This window comes from Rhinatrema bivittatum, chromosome 2, assembly GCF_901001135.1.
Source record: "Rhinatrema bivittatum chromosome 2, aRhiBiv1.1, whole genome shotgun sequence".
NCBI lineage: Eukaryota > Metazoa > Chordata > Amphibia > Gymnophiona > Rhinatrematidae > Rhinatrema > Rhinatrema bivittatum.
In genome coordinates this window covers 135,347,367-135,370,116 of record NC_042616.1, presented here as the reverse complement: position 1 = coordinate 135,370,116, position 22,750 = coordinate 135,347,367, and the positions used below count along the sequence as shown (strand labels likewise).

The window sequence follows — 22,750 nt, the reverse complement described above, 5'->3', positions numbered from 1 at the left end:
AAGTTCTGAAAAGATGTAAAAGCCTGGTTTATTAAGAGATCTTTTTTTCAGTATTTGTATTTTCTTATTTTAGTGTTTTTACAATTTTAATGTTCTTTATGAATGCTATACCTTGGTCATGGATATTTAAATTTCAAGAAACCTCTTCTTTTTTTGGTGTAGATTAAAATGAGTTGCAATTGTGTCCACAGTGACATTTTGGGCTGTTAAGCCCAAACTGCTGAAAGCTGAGCTTTGTTTCCTGACCATGGAACATGCTTATAGCAGAAACTTTTGCTGTTTGTGAACTATATCAAGGTGGTTGTGGCAAAACATTTGAAATAGAATAGAAAACAACCAGTAATATAGTCACAGTAAACAGTTTAGGCATTGACCTCCCTTTCTTGTGAATTGTGTTTATTGCTCATTGTGTCCTAATTTTTAAACCATGTTTGCTGTGTATAATATTCCATACCATGTCAAAATAAATAATCATTTGAGCTTCGACATGAGCACAACTTTTACTGAGTCTTCTGTCCTGTCCTCCTTCAGTGCTTTAATACGACACTGGTCGCTTTGACATGCAAGTTACAGTTCCCAGGCCAGATGTCAAAGGCCGAACAGAAATCCTAAAATGGTACCTCAATAAAATAAAGTTTTGATCAATGTAAGTATGTTATATTTTGAATACATCAGTATTTCCTTGATAGAAAAAAAGCCAAACTATGAGGTCTTTTTACTAAAGGTTTTCTCCTATTCTGGGAAAAATGCTTAGTAAATTACCCCCCTATGCTTGATAAATGTTTTTATCATTTTGCAATTTAATGGCAATGTCTAACAATATCTAACTTTATCCCATCTAAATAGAGAATACTTAATCTGTTTTTCAATTAGCTATTTTAATATTACTTCGTAGTAGAAGCTTTCAGAATGTTGCCACTCTGGCGAGATTATATATGTTAATCAGTCAGACCCAGGTTAGGAGAAGTCACATTACTTTATTTTAATATGTATTTTTAGACTCTTATCATTTTTCAAAAAGTATTGCCATGGGAAAATAAAGAACCAACGGACTTTTGTTTAGGAACTCGCACAAAAATGATAGCCAAGTAACTATTAGCTTTAACAGTAAAATATAGTCCCGACGTGATCACGTTCGGACCCTTTAGGTCCTGCTTCAGGGGTTGGTGCTTGTAAATCCTCAACAGTAGTGTTCGCAATACTAATTCCCAAGCGGCAAGCCAAACGGCGTTTTTTTAGTCATTCGTTGGCGATCCGAATTCGGACCTGCTAATGCAAATGGCGACGATGCAGGGTATTTAAACATATCCTCCGGATATGACGTTAGAACCAATGTCAATCAAATCTTTGTCTATCAAATCTTCGGGCGGGGCAACGGTTAACTTCAAGAACTTCCTGATTTACCGGACCACTGCTTTTTGGTGACATTAGACATAACATCGCTATACACCATATCCCCGCAAAGAGAAGCATTGCCCTCCTTAAAAACATTTTTCAATCTGCCCACGTCCTCATAGGGTACCAAAGGTTTTTTGCTGAATCTTTTGGAACTGGTACTTTATAAGAATTTTTTTCAAATTTGATGATGACATTTTTTATTTACAGATACAAGGAGTGGCCGATGGGGGTCACAGTTGCCCCCGATATAGCAAATATCTATGTTGCTCATTTTGAGGAATCATGTTTATATACATCAGAGTGGTATACTAAAATGGTGTTATGGAAGTGCTACATAGACGACGTCCTGTGCATTTGGTCAGCCTCCGAGGAAGAGCTGAAAATGTTTTTGCTTTGGTTAAACCAACAAAATTTACATTTACAATTGTGGCCCAATACCATCAAGTTAGAGCATCCTTCCTAGACATTAGTCTGGTCCGTGAAGGTACCAGGATAATTACCACACTATACAGGAAGGAAACAGACAAAAATCATTTTTTGAGATATACCAGCTATCATCCCAGAAGACTGAAGGATAGCCTTCCGGTGTCTCAGTTTCTGTGTCTCCGTAGAATATGCTCCAGTACCGAGGAATATCGCACTCAAGCAATGGATTTAAAGACTAGATTTTCCCAAAAAGGGTATCCTCGTTCTGTTATCAATAAAGCATACAAACGGGCATTGTATGCTAACCGAGAATTGTTATTACAGTACAAACAGTCATCTACATCTCAAGATTTTAACATGCATATTAAGATTTTCTGCCCATTCTAAGGACGTGGTACAGATCATTAAAACTCATTGGCACGTGTTAACACTGCATCATGTTTTTGATAATATACCTAGGTTTGCCTTCTCTAGAGCTCAAAACATCAGGGACATGGTGGTTAAATCAGCATTCGATTCAACCCCCCCTGCTCCAAGAGGAGGAGGACATCAATCTTTGTGGCAAATGTGACTTCTGCACTCAAACCTTATGGCGGGTTTACAATGGAAATCTCCCAACCACAATATCACCATCAAATTGAGGGCCACCACTTCATGTGAGACTGAGAGTGTAATTTACATTATACAATGTCCCTGTGACCTTGTTTATGTAGGACGTACCAAGAGAAAAATAAGAACAAGGCTCATTGAACATCACAGTTGTATTAAAAATCACAAAATAACTGCTCCTTTGGTACAACACTGCATGTCAGCAAAACATGAGTTTGTGGATTTAAAGTGGTCCATTATTGAAAAGGTACATCCTGGTACACGGGGGGGGGTGATATCCAACAACGTCTTAATTTGCGTGAACAGTATTGGATCTTCACTCTTCAAACAGTTGATCCGGGGGGGACTGAATGAAAAAATCAACTGGTATACTCTGACCTAGATGATTTGCTTTGAAATTATGGACGTGTTTGGTTGTGTGTGTGATTATACATTTTTCCACATTCAAGCATCTGATAATAGCATGGTATTCCACGTTTGTGGTTTACAATCAATGCGCTGTTGCCCTTTCAATGTTTTATTTAAGAGCTCCCGTGTCAATATATCTATGATTAGAAAGAGCTTTGTATCAGCGCTGATTTACTATCTTCTTGAGATTTTAATTGGTGTTTAAGCGCTGGATGTTGAGGACATTATTTGTTGGATTATCTACCAAAATAAATTCTTTCTCGTTGCCCGCCCGAAGATTTGATTGACAAAGATTTGATTGACATTGGTTCTAACGTCATATCCGGAGGATATGTTTAAATACCCTGCATCGTCGCCATTTGCATTAGCAGGTCCGAATTCGGATCGCCAACGAATGACTAAAAAAACGCCGTTTTGCTTGCCGCTTGGGATTAGTATTGCGAACCTACTGTTGAGGATTTACAAGCACCAACCCCTGAAGCAGGACCTAAAGGGTCCGAAACGTGATCACATCGGGACTATATTTCTGCTGTTAAAGCTAAGTACTGCTATCATTTTTGTGCGAGTTCCTAAACAAAAGCCCGTTGGTTCTTTATTTTCCCATGGCAATACTTTTTGAAAAATGATAAAAAGAGTCTAAAAATACATATTAAATAAAGTAATGTGACTTCTCCTAACCTGGGTCTGACTGATTAGCAGATCCAGTCGGTAGCAGTCGTACATATTTAAAACTTTTCAATATAAAACATTATAGATTTGGCATCTATGAATTCATATGATTGATCTGGAAACCTTGGTTTTTGTTTGTATTGCTACTTCTGGTTTCTAACACTTTGGGCTGTTTGTGTTGTGAGAGATATATATGTGACAGAGCGCGAGAGAATATTATGAGTTGAACCACCAAAATAGTTACATATCTTGAGATACCTGATTGTTAATGAAATATCTCTATAAATTAAAATTTTTAGACACGTGTATTAACTACCACTAATTCTTTTTCATTACACAGATTAAAAACTGTGTAATCACATTTCTCCTCTTAGAAATAACAGACTGTATAGTAGAGATGTGCTTCGGGTTTTCATATCGTGTCAGGCTTCGTTTTGGGGGCCCCCTGCGGGAATTTCGTTTTTCCTGCGGTTTGGGTTTTTTTTTGGGGGGGGCCCGATTTTCGGGTTAGTGCGCACTAACCCAAAAATGAATTTTTTCTGAAATTTTGGAAAAAATTCAATTGTTTTTGGTTGTCCCAAACCATTCTGAATTAGGCAACGAATTAGGCAACGAAATTGCCTAATTCGGGAAAACCGAATGCACATCCCTACTGTATAGTAGTTTATAGTAGATTCATGATATTGTATTCAGGTAATAATTAGCTGCTGTTTTTATATTCTTTATATTCTTTGGATGGTGGATGCTGGATAAACATTAAATTATAAAAAAAACAAATTAACCATGAACTGAATAAAAACCTCAAAGTCCCAACAGTTAATCAATTCCTTTATTTAGCAGACAAAATATTCAGCTATACTGCAGCTCAGCAAGTTCCTTCTCTATTGCTGTGGTCAAAAACCACATGAGTACCAAATTCTTAAAGGAATTATATCAAAAACCCAAACAAGGGCCCTTTGTTTCACCAAAGAAGGTATCTTCAGAGGTTATTCCAGCTAGTTGTACATATTGTAAACTGCTGCTGCCAGTATTCCTCTGCTGCCCACATGTACCACAAAATCAAGTTTTTTAAATGACCTCTACAAACAAACATTAAAATCATTCACTATTCAAATCTTCAATTATTCTAATAGAATATATCTTTGACTATATACAGTAGCTTGCAAAAGTATTTGACTCCCTAAAAAGTCAGCAGATTTGAGTATATTACAAATGACACACAGATTGTTCCAGATAGTATGTATATTTCAAACCAGTATACTCTTAGTCACAATTATTATTTCTCTACATTTTTTGTAAAATAAAATTAAAAAATGAAAAATGCTGCGTGCATACGTATTCAACACCAAGTTTACACAGATGAAAAATATTGCTCTAACAATTGGCTGACAATTGGCTTCTAACTGCAAATCATTTAATAAAAAAAATAAAAAAAGTCAGCTTTTCTGGATATAAGACCCCCTAATTCCAAAGAGCATTCTAAGAAAATTTAAAGATAAAATGTTATAGACATGCGCAAGATAGGTAAAGGCTACAAAATAATATCCAGGTTCTTGGATATTCCAGTGAGTACTGTTGGATCAATTGTGAGGAAATGGAAGCTGCATCATACTACCCAGACACTGCCTAGACAAGGCCATCCGTCAAAACTCAGCATCAGAGCAAGGAGGAGACTTGTAAGGCCAACAATCACTTTGAAGGAGCTATAGAGTTCAGTGGCTGAGACTGGAGTGGAGGTGCACCAGTCAACCATAATCAAGAACTCTGCATACAGCTAGCCTGCATGGGAAGGTGGCTAAAAAGAAAGCCATTACTGAAGAAAAGCACATCAAAGCACATCGGAGTTTGCCAGAAAGCACCAGTGACCCAGCTAAAATGTGGGATAAGGTTTTGTGGCCAGATGAGACAAAAAAGGAGCTTTTTGACTAAAATTCAAAACACTGTGTGGCACAAACCTAACATTACCCATTCCTGTGCAAACACCATACCAACAGTAAAGTATGGGGGGTGGCAGTATCATGTTAAGGGGATGCTTTTTCCTCAATGTGGACTGGATATCTTGTTAAAATTGAAGGATGGATGGTTGGTGCAACATACAGGTAAATACTGCAAGACAACCTGCTTCAGTCTGCTATAAAACTAAAACGTGGGAGAAAGTTCACCTTTTAGGGGCATATGATCCCAAGCACAAGGCTAAAGCAACACAAGTGGTTGAACCACAAAACGTTGAATGTTTTATAATGGCCATGTCAAAAGTCTAGATCTAAATCCAATCGAGAATCTGTGGCACTTTTTGAAATTGCAATCCTTAAGCATCATACAACCAGTCTGAACAATTTGTAACACATCTGCCAGGAAGAATGGGCAAAATTCGCTCTCAAACAGTATGCAAAGCTGATAGAAACTTACCCCAACAGATTTAAAGCTGTTCTTGCAGCAAAAGGTTGTTCTACCATTTACTAGTCTGAAGGAGTTGAATACTTATGCAAAGCAATATTTTTCAGCTTTTAATTTATTTTACAAAAAAATGGAAAGAAATGAGTTATGGCTTTGAAAATTTACTTTGAGCATATTTGTTTGCAGTAAATATACTGTCTAGAAAAATGTAATTTGTAATCCACACAATTCTGCAGACTTTTTAGGGCAGTGGTCCCCAACCCTGTCCTGGGGGCCCACCAGCCATTCGGGTTTTCAAGATATCCACAATGAATATGCATGAGAAAATTTGCATGTTATGGAGGCAGTGCATGCAAATTTTCTCTCATGCATATTCATTGTGGATATTCTGAAAACCTGACTGGCTAGTGGGCACCCAGGACAGGGTTGGGGACCACTGTTTTAGGGCATTAAATACTTTTGCAAACCACTCTGTGCGTGTGTTTAAATTTAGTTTGAAAATATTTTCTAAATGATTTTTTTTCTTCCCTAGTCTAGTACATACAAGTGGTTTTGCATTCCTACCAGCAGATGAAGGCAGAGAATAAACACTTTTCAGGCACTGTTACTTAACCGAGAGTGCCACCTGGAGTCCCTCAGTATTTCTGTCTCCAGCAGATGGTAGATGTGCAAACCTGCAGTCTGAGCTTAGTAAAAAAAAAAAAAAAAAAAAAAAAGTATAGAATTAGGAAAGGAGAAGAAAGAAGCGAAGACTGATGCTCCCAGACCTGTTAGGTTCCTTTGTGAGCCATCCTCCTGGTTGAGCAAGACGGGTGGGGTGTGTTGGCTATTCCTAGCCAGGCTCGACCCTTGATTTCCAGAGGGAGGGAAAGCCAGGGGCCCTGATTCCTTCACTCCCCCTAAGGCCTTCTCACTTGTCCGGCCAGTGCACCCAGAAGCAGAAAAGTATAGCTTCCATTTGTTTCTATCTGGGTTGCTCAGTGGCAGTGTCCCCCGTCCCCCCCTTTTTTTTAATTATAAAGTTCAGGCTTTTTTTTCTCTGCTGTTGGCAGTCGGCTTGGTGATTGGGGGGTGAGAAGGGAAACGTGTGTAACTCATTGTTTTCAGCACCTGGGGCGGCAGCAGAGTTTCTTTTTCTTATTTTTAGCCGCATGCTGCATCGCACTTCATGGTGCTTTTCGTGGAGTGTGGGAAAGTTTGCCGGGCCTACAGGGAGAGGCCTCAGAGCAGCCTTACTGTGCATCAGCTGTGCCTCTGGAGGTGAAGGGACCTCAGCAGAGGGCTCAGCAGGCAGATACTGCATATGGTCTGTGGGCCCCATTCAGGAGGTCCCAGAAGGTTGAAGGAGATGGTGGCCATTTTGTCTCCACATGGCAGGAGGTGTGCCATGGATAGGGAGTGCAGGGACTCCCCTCACCCACTTTGTCCAGTACAGCAAGAAACTGGAGAAGGGAGAGATGTGGCAGGCGAACCTGTGGAGGACCTGGCATATAAAGAGGACAGTGAGCCTGAGGAGTTTTCTGTGGATTTTGTATTGCTGCATGAAGCCTACCTCGCCAAGAAGGAAGCAGGCGGGTAAGCGGTCAACCACCCAGAAGTCCCAGAACTCGACTAAGAAGCCTTGAGCTGAGGTGCTTCCCAGTGTGGGGGGGCATTCTTTATCTTTTGGGCCTGAGATCGGGAGTGGAGGGAGATCTCCTCGAATAGTCTCAGAGGGATTCGCAAAATGACCCAGGTGTTGATCCAAGCGTGGATCTTACTACAGTCCTGGTGGACAGTGACCTGGATGCAGAGGATATGCCTCTCGTGGAAGGGGTGACCCTAGGGTGGTGAGATTGTTGTGTAAGAAGTAGTTGCAGCCTCTAATCTTACAGGTTCTAGAGGAACTGGGGATCAAGGTCACACAGGAGGATTCAGACACGGGTGTACTGGTTTTGGACGGGCTGCATTGACCACTGAAGGCCTTACCCTTGCCGAGGAAGGTAAAGAAACTGCTTGACCGGGAATGGGACTTGCCTGAGGCAGGACTGAAAGTGGGCCAGGGCTATGCCAGGTGTATCCCTTGCCAGAGGGCACTTTGGAGCTTTGAAAGCTTCCAAAGGTGTATGCTGCAGTTTCGGTGATGACAGACAACCATTCCTGTGGCTGTGTCGGCGGCTCTCAATGATGTCCAGGACTGGAAGCTAGAGATCTTGCTAAAGAGACTTTGAGGTTTCAGCGCTGACCCTTAGAGCTGCGGTCTGTGCAAGCCTCATGCAGAGAGCTTGTTTTTGCTGGGTGTAGAAGGCGCAGAAGAAAATAGTGGGGACCTCTGCTGATTCCAGCCTGGAGGCTCGGTTGGTAGTAGGAGTGGCATTTGTGGCAGATGCCCTGCGTGATATGGTTTGGACGTTGGCCAGGAATATGGTGTCTGTGGTAGCTGCTTGAAGACTATAGAAGCAGGGTTCAGGAAGGCAGCAGTCCTTTCGAGGGACCCATAGAACGGGCAGAGATAGTTCTGGTTAGGGTTCCAGAGGTGCGAAATCCATCCAAAGAAGGCAGGCTGGTCAACTCTTCCCTGGAAGCTATTGGAGGAAGGTTGTCCCGTTTTTACAAGGAGTGGACCAGAATCACTTCCAATCAGTGGGTTATAAAAGTGGTAAAGGATGGCTAAACCTTAGAATTTTCACATCCCATCAAAGAAGCCTTTGTGGTGTCTCATTATGCTTCGAGCATCAAGTGGGTTGCAGTGTAAGACACCCTCCTAAGGCTGTAGCGCTTGGAAGCCATTATCCAGTTCCGCAGTGAGAACAGAGTCGAGGAAGATATTCAGTGTACATCGTGGTTCCAAAGAAGGAGGGTTCCTTTCGGCCCATTCTAGATCTACAAAAGGTTGGTGTGGCCTTGCGGGTGCCGTGTTTTCGGATGGATAAATTGTGCATGGTGATTGCAGCAGTAAGCAAGGGGGAGTTTCTCGCTGCCTCAAATCTAACAGAGGTATATCTCCACATTCCCATCTGAACAGACCATCAAATGTTTCTACACTTCAGAGAGAACACTTTCAGTTTCGCGTGCTTCCCTTCAGGATTGCGATCGCACTAAGAGTGTTCACGAAGGTGGTGGCAGTGGTGGCCCTCAGAAAGGAAAGGGTATTAGTGCATCTGTACCTGAAAGATTGGCTCATTCTGGCGAAGTCTGAGATGGAGTGTCACTGTTCCATTCAACGGGTTACAGAGTGTCTAAGGTTCCTGGGCTGAGTGATAAACCTAGCAAAGAGCCACCTGGAGCTATCTCAGTTGCTAGATTATCTGGGAGCACGATTCGACACCCAGTTAGGCAAGGTGTTTCTTATCTCAGAGAGCGTGGCCAAGTTGCAGTCACAAGGGATTCGGCTACAGGATTTGGCGGTTCGCAAAGTCTGGGATTATTTATAAGTGCTAGGATCCATGGCCTCTACCCTGGAGTTGGTGCCATGGGCATTTGCTGACATGTGACTTCTTCAGAAGGCACTACTGTCCCGTTGGAATCCGTTGTCTGAGGAGTTTCAGCAACTGTTGCCTCTCCAGGAGGAATCCAGATCCAGTGTTTTGTGGTGGTTGTCGTGTCCCAATTTGGAGAAGGGAATGGGTCTAGAGGTTCCAGACTGGATGGTTGTGACCACAGATGCCAGCCTCACTGTTTGGGGAGTAGTATGTCAGGGATTGATGACCTAAGGACAGTGGTCGCTGGTGGAGGCATCCTAGTCAATGAACCATCTGAAAATAAGGGCAGTGCACAGGGTGTTGCTGGTCGGTCTTCCTCAGATTCAGGGGCATGCAGTGCATGTGGCCTATGTCAATCAGGGCGGAATAAAGTCGTTTTGTGGCTCAGGATGTTCAGGATCTCTTTGCTTAGGTTGAACTTCATCTAGCAGTACTAGCAGCTTCACGTGTGGCAGGTGAGGACAATGTGCAAGTGGACTATCTCAGCAGGCAATATCTGGACTTGGGAGAACGGGAGCTGTCAGCGGAGGCCTTTGCCCTCGATCGGCGCAGGTGTGGCAAGACCCAGTTTGATCTCAAGGCAACGTGGAAGAATGCCAAAGTGAGCAAATTTTTCAGCCACCGGAGGGATTTCAGCTCCAAAGGTATTGATGCTCTGGTTCAGCCATGGCCAGTGAGACTTCTGCTGTATGTATTTCCACTTGTAGGTTGAGTGTTAAGCGCATCTGACAACATCCAGGAAGAGTGGTCCTTGTGGCGCTAGAGTGGCCGAGCTGTCCCTGATTTGTGGATCTAGTCCAGCTGGCAGTAGATGGCCTCATCCGCTTAAGCCACCTGAGGGGATTGCTGCTTCAAGGGCAAGCGGATTGCTTCTGTCTAGCGACCTGGCTTTTGAGAGGTGATGCTTCTGTTTGAAGGAGTATTCGGAGCTGGTGATGACTATTCTACTTCAGGCTGGAAGATCTTCTACTTTTGGCGTATGTCCAAGTTTGGAGGTGTTGAGGTCCATGATGCTGATCCTTTGCAGGTGGACGTTGCCGAGGTCTTGGTCTTTTTGCAAGATGGCTTGTCAAAAGGTTTAGCCTATAAATCTCTAAGTCCAGGTAGCAGCCTTGGGCTGTTCCAGAAGGAGGCTGCAAGGATGGCCGCTAGTGTCTAGTCCAGACACATTATGTTTTCTTAAAGGAGCAAAGTATTTGCGCTCTCTGGTTTGTAGACTTTGTCCGTCTTGGAGTCTTAATCTGATGCTTCTTTGAAGGACCTTACCCTGAAGACTGTGTTCCTGGTGGCGATTTGTTCAACTAGATGAATTTCGGAGCTACAAGCATTATCATGCAGAGATCCTTTTTTGCGGTTTTCCAATGATGGGAGTCTCATTGCGGGTGGTGTCTTCCTTTTTGCCCAATGTCATGTCGGTTTTTCATCTTAGCCAGACTGTGGAATTACCGGGCTTTTCACGCCTGACATCTGATTCACCCCATGCAAGGGAACTTCACCTTTTGGAGATGTCTGGTTCTATTGCGATATCTCAAGGTGACAAATGACTTCCGGAGGTTGGACTATCTCTTTGTGTTTAGTGGACCAAAGAAGGGTTGCAAGGTGGCGAAGAGCAAGATTGCAAGATGTTGAAGTGATTGTTTCGGCCTATATCTGTAAAGTTTGGTCCCAGAAGGCACATTCTACTAGGACTCAGGCAGTCTCCTGGGTGAAGTGTCAATTGGTTTCTCTGCAGGAGATTTGTCGAGCAATAACTTGGTCCTCTTTGCGCACTTTTACTAAACATTACTGTTTGGATGTCAGGACCCCGGAGGAGGCCGAATTTGGTGAGGATCTTTTGGGTTACCATCCAGTGTAGAGGGACTTGGGTACATCCCACTTGTCTGGACTGATATGGGGTATGAATAGAAAAGGAAAATTGGTTTTTACCTGCCAGTTTTTGTTTCTGGAATATCACAGATCAGTTGAGACTCCCATCCCCTTATGAAAGACTTTACCGCTTCTGGATGCTGCTAGTGATGCAGAATTCGAATGAGTGCTGCAGAATTTGAACAAGATTGTACATAGTGTAAGCTGTTTGGAAGCTTTTTCTTCATTACCCTAAATTGAGGGTTCAGTTTTATTGGGGTTCCAACTTATTCCTCAGCTCGCTGTAGAGGGAGAAATCCTTGGAGTTTGGGAGATACTCATCGTGGCTTGAGTACAGGTCAATACTAAGGGACTGCAGATGAGACTCGTGGCTAAGTAGCAGTGCCTGAAAAGTTTTTCTTTGCCTCCATTTTTCTGGTAGGGATGCAAAACCACTTTTCTAGACTGATCTGTGGTATTCCAGGGATGAAAATTAGCAGGTAAGAACCAGTTTTCCTTTTCCATTCATGAGCACACCATACTCTATCTTTCAGGGCAAAAACGTTTTGTTGGGGAATAAAGCATATATGTATTTAAAACAAAACAAAAAACAACCCCCCCCCCCCCCCGAAATCTAACAATTGGATAAGTCTCTCCCTCTCCACTCCCTGAAGCAATACTTGGTGGAAGAAATTATAGTTGTGAAGCTGTTGGGATAAATATGTACCAAATTTGCACAAGCAGATTGGTCAATATTAGATCATTCTGCTTTACAAAGCAGTTCATGCTCTGGCAGGTTCCTTGGGAAATGTTTATGGACAGCAGTCTTCAAGTTAAGCCATGGATTTTTGATTGCATTGAGGTTGGGGCTTTGACTGTGTATTTTAAGTAATTGTCATGCAAAAAAGTGACTGTGTATCCCAGTTTATGATTTCTCGAAGAGGGCAGCAGATTTTCCTTAAAGGGCTTTCCCAGATTTTTTTCCATTCATTGTCCTTTCTCGTCAAACAAGTGTCCCAGATCCTGATGATATGAAACATTCTCATAACATGTTATCACTATGCTTCACAGCAGGGATGGTGTTCTCTGTGTCCTGTGTTGTGCTGGGCTTGTGCCAAAAGCCCTCTGGGGATAGGGAAATACCAGCTGTAGCTGATTGCAGTCTGCTTTGAAGTGCCTGAAAATCGGAATATAAATTAGATAAAGTAATGTTTTACATTCAAACAGTTTTGCCACATGGCTACAGAATCTGAGTGTTCCTTTTCATACTTCAGATGAGATTCAAAATGGGATTTCTTGAACAAATGGGTTTCACTGGCCTTTTGATTTCCTTCCTAATCAGTATCCTCCTTGCTCAGTCATCCAGTTTGGAGGGACTGCCTGATCTAGGCAGGGTCTTGGTGGTGGTATATATCTTCCACTTAATCGTCTTGACCCTGTGCCAAGGATATTCAAGGATTTTGCAATTTTTATACACATTCCTAGATCAGTGCCTTTCCACAGCTTTGTCCTTGAGTTCTTTAGACATTTCCTTGGTACTCATAGTTGTGTGTGTGTTTGTTTTGTAATGCATTAGTCAGCAGAGAAAAGCACTAGGAACTGCATAATTAATCCTGTCATCATGCGAATTAGTATAGTGCAATGGGGAGGCAGTTTGCTTGATATGTGCTTTTGAAGGCAATTGATTACACCAGAGTTTTATTTATTTAGGATTGCTACAGAAGTACAAGTGGGGTGTGGAATTATCCAACCAAGCTATTCCATGTTTTTATTTCTGGGATATATTCTGGGATATATTTTTCACTTAGTAATTGTGGAGCAATATGTGGAAACATGGAACAAATACTGATTAATACACTTAGGGGCAAATTTTAAAACTTATGCACGGGCGTAGATTTGTTCGCGCAACCCGGCGCAAACAAATCTATGCCCGATTTGGTCGGTGCGTGCAAGGGGGTGCACCTTGTGTATGCCAAGCCCGAGGGGAGCCCCGATGGCTGTCCCCGTTCCCTCCAAGGCCGCTTCGAAATCGGAGCGGCCTTGGAGCGAACTTTTTTCCCCCCCCCCCCCCCCCACCTTCCCCTCCCTTCCCCTATCTAACCCACCCCCCAGCCCTACCTAAATCCCCCCTACCTTATTTTATTTCTTACACCTGCCAGAGGCAGGCGTATCTTGCGCGTGCCAGCACGGCCGGAACGGAGGGCTAAGAACACGCCCATGGACCCGCCCCCAGACCGCCCACTTTTGAAAGCCCCAGGACTTACGCATGTCCCAGGGCTTGCACGTGCCACCAAGCCTATGCAGAATAGGCTCGGCGCGCGCAGGGGCAGATTTTTTCAGGTTACGCGCGTAAAATCTGCCCCTTTATATCCAGGCTTCTAAAGAAAAGATGAACATTTTGCAAGAGGATATATATTTTCTGTAGCCACTGTATTACTTGATTTAAGTGCACACTTTGGTCAGATTCTAGAGGAAGTCTCAATCTGTGTCTTGGCCACCTGAGCTAAATTGGAGGGTAAAGGGAGCTTTTAAAAAAGGGAAATCCCAGGGTAGCTGCAAATAGACACTCTGTACCTTTATTGGATGGTTCAGATTAAGTGGAATCCTGCAGAAACAGAAGGAAACTGCTAGGCAAAAGTGGGGTAACTGAACAGTTTTACAGGTCGCTACTTATTTGAATTCTTAATTTAGTGGGACTAACATGATGAGGTTATGTCTGCTAGAATGGAATAGGTACACTTCCATTAGACTGAAGTTTGAGCAAAATGCATAGTCTGGCATATGAAAGAGAAGGACTTAAGATGTTTTTGTTTGTGTATTCAGGCACTGTTTGCCAACAGCTTTCAGTAGGCAATGGAACAAATCCTTGAAGATGCAACTAGTTTGTCATATGCATATTTTGACTGTGTAGGAGTAGCTGAGTGGTTAAAACAGAGGGCTGAGAACCAGGGTAGCCAGTGTTCAAATACCACTGACATTCCCACCTCTCCTTTCTTCCACTGGCACTCCTAATGGCCTTGGGCAAGTCACTTCATTTCATTTATTAAAATTTATTGATCGCCTACCACAGAAAGTCCTAGGTGATTTACAGCATTAACATACATAATTAAAACATAAAAATAATAAATACAATACCACACAAATTACATATATTTCATATAGACAAAAATAACCAGTCTCATATAGACAAAGTAAATAATCAATCACCCACAATATGTAGCAGGCTTCTCACATCTATAGAGGTATTTATTCTGCTAGCAGCAATCTAGAATATGTTGTATGCACGATGGAGAAGATGCTCTTTCAATAACTGTCTGAACTTTTTTGCATCATCCAAAGAACTGAGCTCAAATGGAATAAGATTCCATTGTGTTGGCGCAGCAATGGAAAAAGAGGTCTCACGAGTACTATATAAATGAGCATGTTGAACAGAGGGAACTTCTAGTAAATTCACTCTCTTTGCTTCAGGAAACTTACTTTGTAAGCTCTCTGGGGAAGGGGATATACCTGCTGTACCTGAATGTAACTTGCTTTGAGTTCAGATTTAGAAAGAGGAGTAACTTAAATCTAAAAATCCAAATTCAGATCTAAATAGTTGAGTCAGTAAAACAATTTAGGATCATTGTATTTCTTGAACCAAGACAGACACCACCTAGTAGGGCTGCTTGCTTTTGGTACTTTCTTCCTTCCCTGAATTGGAAATGTTTTAATGTGATCGTTCCCCGTACCGGACCCAGATCAGTCCAGACTCTTGGGTTTTGCCTACCTTCCAGCAGATGGAGACAGTGTGTTGCTGACACTGCAACATAACCAGAGGTGCCATCTGCAGTTCTCCAGTATTTCTCTGTCTCCAGCAGATGGAGGTGTAAAACATGTAGTCTCTATTTCCAAAAAGAAAAATTTGGCATTAACTCCCAGGGGATTGCTTAGGTCCTGGTGGGGCCAGCCTCCCTGGTTTTGAGGCAGACGAGCAGGGGATTGGTGGCCCTTTAGTGCTCAGTCCTAGATCGCCGGTACAGGCATATAACTCTGGATCCCAGTTCCCTCGCCTGCAGGAGGACGATCAGAATCTGCAGCCAGCCTTCTTGAAAGAGAAGTAGTCTTTTTATTTCTTGGATGAAAAAAAAAAGGTAGTAAGGTTCTGGTTTCTTTTCCCTGAGGCTGATTGAGTGGCTCTCCTTTGTACCCTGATCCTTCAGCGACTGTTGCTGCGAGTCTCCCTGGTGGCTCTGTTTCTCTGGTGGCTGTCTGTAGGTGTTTGATACTGTTGGGGTCCTGGCGCTTCACAGCGATGCCACACAGCTTGAGTTCTGTGGTAGGTGGGGATGCATGCTTCTCTCCCGCAATGGCCGATGCTCTGTGCCTCTCCGGGGAGAGGGAACTTTGGCGATTGTCCCAGCAACATCGGAGAGGCGGCACAAGTCTAGCAGGCTTTCAGTTGCACTGCAGGCAGTGGATGGACCCCTTCTTGCTAAGCGTGGAAACGGCAGCCATTTTATCTACTTTCATGGCTCCTTCAGGGGCCGGGGGGGAGGGGGATTCTCCTCCGCCTCTTTCCCCAGCTCATATAGGGCCTCTGGGGGAGGTCAGCAGTCTGAATGGGCCCATTCAGGGGATGAGGGAGCCTCAGAAGACTCCTAATTTTTCTTCTGAATTTGTACTGTTGCTGCACAAGGCGTTCTTGGCCAGAAAAGTCGCAGGGCGGTGCAAGACTGCCCAGGGGTCTTCAGTGCGCCTGTGGCCGGAGAAGAGGGTTACACCCTTTAAGGCGGTGGGGGCTTCAAGGGTTCGGACAGTCCTGGGGGCACCTGCACCAACAGGCACAACTGAGGAATTTTCTGAAGATGAGGACCCGCAGGCGCCAGCCCTGCCAGGGGGTGGATATCACTGTGTTGGACCAGGATATGGAAGAAGTGCCGGGGATGATCCAAAATCAGTTCTGCTGTTCCACAAGGAAGAGTTGTCCCCTGATACCCTATGTTCTGGAAGAATTAGAGATAAAGCTTCCACAGGAAGACCTGGTAATGGATGGCCTCCGAGGTCTGGCAAAAGACTTTCCTTTCCATAAGTCAGTCAAGAAATTGGTTTTCAGGGAGTGGGATATTCCTGAGACAGGCTTGAAAGTGAGCAGAGCAATGGACAAGTTATATCCCTTGCCAGAGGATACTCTGGAACTCCTTAAGGTACCGAAGATAGATGCCTCTGTTTTGGCTGTCACGAAGACGACCACCATTCTTGTGGCTGGTGCTATAGCTCTAAAGGACCTTCAGGATAGGAAGGTGGAAGTTCACCTCAAGAAGATTTTGAGGTGTCTGCCCTTGGGATATGGGCTGTGCTGTGCAGCAGTTTTATGCTAAGGGCAGGTCTCCACTGGGTACAGCGTTGCAGTCAGACAAGGTCATGTCTGACATTGAGGCTGAGCGGCTGGAAGCCATGGTAGCCTATGGAGCCAATGTGTTGTACGACCTCATTTGAACTTCACGGACAATGATGTCAGCAGTTTTGGCCAGGAAACTCCTCTGGTTGAGGAACTGGTTGGCGGATGTCATCTAAGACTCATCTGGGAGCCTAACCTTTTAAAAGGAAGCTGCTCTTTGGTCAAGGCTTAGAGGAGATGATCAGACTTCTCGGGGAGAGTAAAGGTCATAAATTGCCTGAAAATAAGCCTAAAGGGAAAGGATCTTTTCCTTCACGCTCTCATTTCAGAGGCAGTAAAAGTTTCTGATTCAGCAGGGCTCCCAGTGGCACCCAGAGGCAATCCACTGGGAGGCAATCATCCTGAAATAAGTCTTCTCATGGGCAAAGATCGAATAGAGATGGCTCTAACCAAGGGAGTAGTGGAGCCAAGTCCACCCAATGATATGAGGACGGTTCACTCCTTGGTACCAGTTTTAAGGGGTCAGTTGACTCTCTCATATGAGGAGTGGGCCAAAATCACGTCGGATAAGACAAGGTTACACTTTAGCGGATGATCATCCGCTAAGATTTGTTCATGGGCTCCCCCTGCTCATACGTGGGAAAGAGACTTGTGTAACAGCAGAAGGTTCTCTGCGCTTGCTGAGAACCATTGTTCCTGTACCTCTGGAAGAGCAGCGGAAAGGCCGCTATTCCATTAATTTTGTCATTCCCAAGCAAGAAGGGACAATTTGATCCATTTTGGACTTGAAGAAAGTGAATGTTCTCCCAGGACAAGCAGGATGGTAGTCCTCACATGTGGGTGACGTCATGAGACGAGCCCTGTCACGGAACACTTTTGTCAAAGTTTCTAGAACTTTGACTGGCACACCGAGCATGCCCAGAATGTCATAATCCCTGTGGCCACAGGGTTTCCCTTCAGTTTCTTTTTTTTCCCATGCTGCAGTTTGCCTCGCGGGTTTGGATCTCTGTGAGATTTCTCTCACCTATTTTCCTCACGGAAAAAATTGAAGTTTACTTCTTAAAAGTTCCCTAACAGGGGTCTCCCATCACGCTCCATGTTCCTCCGATGCTCGGTGAGTACTTTCCCGTGTCTCCAGTCGGTTCCTGCCACCTTACCACTCGGTTCCCGCAGGCCACTGACTGTTTTACGCCCTTTTTATTGGCATGGTGACCGGGTTTAGAAAGTGCCCAGAGTGTCTGCGAACAATGTCCATCACAGACCCTCACACTGTGTGTGTTCTGTGCCTTGGCTCGTCGCACGATGTCCATCAGTATCCCGAATGCGCCCAAATAACTCCAAAAGGCAGACGTGCCCGTCTGGATAAGATGGAGACTCTCTTCAAAACAAGATTAACTCCATTGACTTCTGCGTAGTCATCACCGGCGAGTAAGGGACCTTCCACCGACAAGCCTTGCCAGGAATGACAGGGAGACGGTGACCATCCATCACAGATGCCATCCAGGGCATTGGTAGCATCATCCTCTGTGCCAGGGAAAGACCGGACCGAGCACTGAGGGAAACATCGCCACTGTCACCAAAGCGATTCCACTCCTGGTGCCGGCACCAACATCGCAGCAGCATCAGTGGCCATCGAGCCACCTTCAAAGAAGGCCCGGGTAGAGGAGCCCCCAACCTTCTCTGCACCCGATTCCCTGAGGCGTTCCCCACCGATATCGGTGCTGGGTACTGTGCTTCCACAAACTCCTGTGGAAGAGCCAGTAATACCTAGCCTGCCTCCCCCTGTAGCTGCGTTATCCACATCAGCTTTCAGGGAGGAACTGGACATGCTTGTCCGCCAGGCAGTCCACGATGCCTTCCAGAATCTACAACCGTCTTTGAGATCGGCCTCCATATCGGCACTAACCCCAGAACCTTCTGTGTTTGCACCGCTACTGGACAGACTTGATATCCTCATCGGTGTTTTTCCGACTCTGCCCGTTCCATCGGCTCAGTCAGCCATCGAGACCTCTGCAGCTCCCGATACCCATTCCGGGCACTACTTCCAGTCCAACTCCAGGTCCATCGATACTGGAACCGCTTCCTGGTACATCGGGGCTCTCGGGACCTAAACGTCCACCGTGCCCCTTGATGCCATCGAAGCCTCCATCGATGCCAGTATACCCTCCATCAAGGCCTCCATCGATGCCGACATATCCTGGAGTTTTGGACATTCTCCCTCCTCCAGGATCTTGACATGAGACTTCCTATGACCCATTGGAGGATGTGGATACAGATACCTCTACATCAGAGGATTTACTCTGAGCCTTCTTCTCCAGAGGAAAGACGGCGCTCTCCTCCCGAGGACCTTTCCTTTGCCAACTTTATCAAGGAAATATCCGAGATCATCCCCTTCAATCTAGTGATGGAGTAGGGCACGCGTCACAAGACCTTGGAGGTTCTGCAGTTTGTTGATGCCCCCAAGGAAATCATGGCCATTCCAGTACATGAGGTCCTAATTGGATCTTCTACACCACCTTTGGGAGCATCCTGGACTGTTCCTCCAGTAAATAGGAAAACAGATGCAACATATTTAGTTCAACATGCCCCAGGCTTTCAAAAACCGCAGCTATCTCATCAATCTGTGGTGGTGGAATCTGCACAGAAAAAGGCAAAGCGATTACGTCCGCATTCCTCAGCTCCTCCTGGTAAGGATCAGAAGTTCTTAGATGGACTGGGTCAGAAAATTTTCCAAGGCTCCATGTTGCTGTCCCATATAGCTGCCTACCAGCTGTATATGAAAAGTACCAAAGAAACCTTTGGAAACAGGTCCAAGATTTCGCAGACTCATTGCCTCAACAACAAGAAGAAAGCTTGTCTGCCATTATCCACAAGGGCCTTGAAGCAGGAAAGCATGAAGTAAGAGCGGCATATGACTCCTTTGAGACTGCTTCCCGTTAGCAACAGGAGTCACTGCCAGAAGATGGGCCTGGCTAAAGGCTTCTGACTTAAGACCTGAGGTCCAAGACAAACTTGCTGATCTCCCGTGCACTGGAGACAATCTCTTTGGTGATAAGATACAAGAGACAGTGACTTAGTTGAAAGACCACCACGAGACCCTGCATCAGTTGTCCACAGTCACAACAGATGCTCCCTCCTCATACCGTAAAAGCATGAGAAGGCACCCTAGAAGACCATTCTACCACTCACGCAAATACTACCCTTCTGCGTCCAGAGCGAAACCAGCCAGAACCCCTCAAAGGGGACATACACTCCAGCCCAAAGCATCCAGAGCACAGCCAGCTTCGCAAGTTGGTCCAGCCTCTGGATTTTGATGCGTTTCCAGAGAACAGTGGTCACTCATCCATGAACCCAAACCCAGAAATACCCGTAGGAGGCCAATTGTGCCACTTCCAAACCAACTGGCACTTCGTGACAACAGATCAATGGGTAATTTCCATCATAGCCCAGGGTTACCGTCTAAACTTCCTCACAGTACCCCTGGACTCTCCACCCAATCCACTGTGGACCCAAAAAGACCACACATTACTTCTAGAGTCATAACTTTCCACCCTTCTGCGAACCAGGGCCATGGAAACCGTCCCCCTGACACAGAGGGGCAGAGGGTTCTACTCGCGTTATTTTCTGATTCCAAAAAAATTGAGCGGTTTCCGCCCCATCCTAGACCACCTCAATCTCAACAGATTCCTTCAAAAAGAAAAGTTCAGGATGGTGTGTCTCAGCACCATGCTTCCCCTACTGCAAAAAGGAGATTGGCTCTGTTCTCTGGACCTTCAGGACGCCTACGCACATATCACAATATTCCCACATCACCGCAAATACCTGTGCTTCATAGTGGGTCACAAGTGAGGACTAGCATCCTGCTTGTCCTGGGAGAAAGAGTTGCTTACCTGTAACAGGTGTTCTCCCAGGACAGCAGGATGTAGTCCTCACGAAACCCACCCACCACGCCGCGGAGTTGGGTCCGAAACAGTTTTCTTATTTTATTTTTTGCTCGCAACGTTTGCTACAAACGAGACTGAAGGGGACACCCCTGTGGCCACAGGGATTATGGCATGCTGGGCATGCTCAGTGTGCCAGTCAAAGTTCTAGAAACTTTGACAAAAGTGTTCCGTGACAGGGCTCCGTCTGACGTCACCCACATGTGAGGACTACATCCTACTGTCCTGTGAGAACACCTGTTACAGGTAAGCAGCTCTGCTCTCTCAAGGTTCCTCTGTTTTGTATGGAAACTGTGCGTTTAGTAATTGCAGCGGTGCGCAAGGAAGAATTCCTAGTTTCTCTGGACTTGACCGAAGCATATTTGCATATAGGAATCAAACCTGACCATCAAAGATCTCAGATTCATGGTTCTGCGACGGCGTCTTCAGTTTTGCACCCTTCCATTCGGTCTGGTGACAGCGCCCAGGACTTTCACCAAGGTGATGGTTGTCATGGCGGCGGCTCTCCGGAGGGAGGGCATCTTGGTTCACCCATATTTGGCGAAGTCAGAGGTCCTTTGCTGACAGGCAGCAGATGTGGTGCTTCAGTGCCTGAGGTCATTAGGATGGATTGTCAATCAGGCCAAGAGTCATCTTTCCCTTTTTCAAGTGTTGGAATTTCTGGGGGCGCATTTTGATACCAAGGTGGGGCAGGTGTTTCTCACTTTGAAATTACAGCTACAGGTCCAAGCTTTGCTACAGAAGCAGGTACCCAGGAATTACTTGCAGGTTCTCGGCTCTATGGCTTTCATGTTGGAATTGGTTCTGTGGGCATTCGCTCATATGTGGCCTCTTCAGTCAGTATTGCTTTCCTCCTGGAATCCGTCAGAGCAGTTTCATCTGCTGCTCCCTCTAACGGAGTTTGCCAGGTCCAGCCTCTCGTGGTGGCTTGTCCAGGACAAGTTGAGACAAGGAGTGAACTTGTAGGTTCCGGACTGGAGAATTGTTACCACCGACGCCAGTCTCTTCGGGTGGGGAGTGGTGTCAGGACCAGTCTGTTCAGGGTTTGTGGTTGTTGGAGGAAGCATTGTGGACTATCAACCGCCTAGGGTCAAGGGCAGTGCAGGCGTTCCTGCCTCTGAGGGGCAAGCCAATGAGAATCTTGTCGGACATTACGATGACTGTAGCTTACATCAACCAACAGGGTGGTACCAAGAGTCGGGCGGTAGCTCATGAGGCCCAGGAGTTGTTCAACTGGGCAGAGCAGCATTTGGGGCTGTTAGCAGCTTCTCACATAGTGGGAGCAGACAATGTGCAAGCAGATTTCCTCAGCCGTCAGCAGTTGTATCCTGGATAGTGGGAACTATCAGAGGAAGCAATGCGCCTCACCCGAAGATGGTGCAGGCCGCACATGGATCTAATGGTGACTTTCCAAAACGCCAAGGCCCCATGGTTCTTCAGTCAGGGAAGGGAGCAGGGAGCAGAAGGGATTGATGCCTTAGTTCTGCCTTGGCTGAGCAGCATTCTGTACGTGTTTCCCCGTGGCCTCTGGTGGGTAAGATCTTGTGATGGATAGAGATCCATCCGGGTGAGGTGATCCTAGTGGTGCCGGAGTGGCCAAGGTGACCTTAGTTTGCAGACCTGAGAAACTTAGCAGTGGACAGTCCGTTGACTCACTCATCTGCTGAAGCTTCTGCGACAAAGTCCCATATATTCTGATCAGGCGGCTTGCTTCTTTCTCGCAGCTTGGCTTTTGAGAGGAAGCGCTTAAGGAAGAGAGGATATTCTGAAGATGTTATTGCTATTCTTTTGCAAGCAAGAAAGACTTCCTCCTCTTTGGCATATGTGAAGATATGGAAAGTTTTTGAGGACTCCTGTGCAGAACAGGGAGTGGATCCTAATTGGGCCTCCATAGCTCATATTTTGGATTTTTTTTTTTTTTTTTTTTTTTTTGCAGAAAGGCTTGATGAAGGGTTTGTCTTTTAACTCCTTCAGAGTTCAGGTGGCAGCATTGGGCTGCCTAAGAGGCAAGGTACAGGGAGCGTCTCTGGCGGTGCATCCAGATGTAATGCGTTTTCTCGGGGGGGGGGGGGGGGTGGATTTGCGTCCTCCAGTTCAGAAGTTGTGTCCTTCCTGGAACCTTAACTTAGTCCTTAAGAGCTTGTGTGCTGCACCGTTCGAACCTCTTAAGAGGGCCACTATGAATGGATCTCACTAGGATTTCTGAATTGCAGGCGTTG

At 45.2% G+C, this 22,750-nt stretch overlaps 1 protein-coding gene across 1 annotated transcript in view; it reads left to right on the top strand.

Annotated features, from left to right (window-relative positions):
- YME1L1 (YME1 like 1 ATPase) overlaps nt 1–22,750 on the top strand; it is a 225,473-nt gene that overhangs the window by 150,984 nt on the left and 51,739 nt on the right. The window contains 1 exon segment of the mRNA XM_029588647.1: nt 509–654. Coding sequence (XP_029444507.1) covers nt 509–654 — 146 coding nt within the window.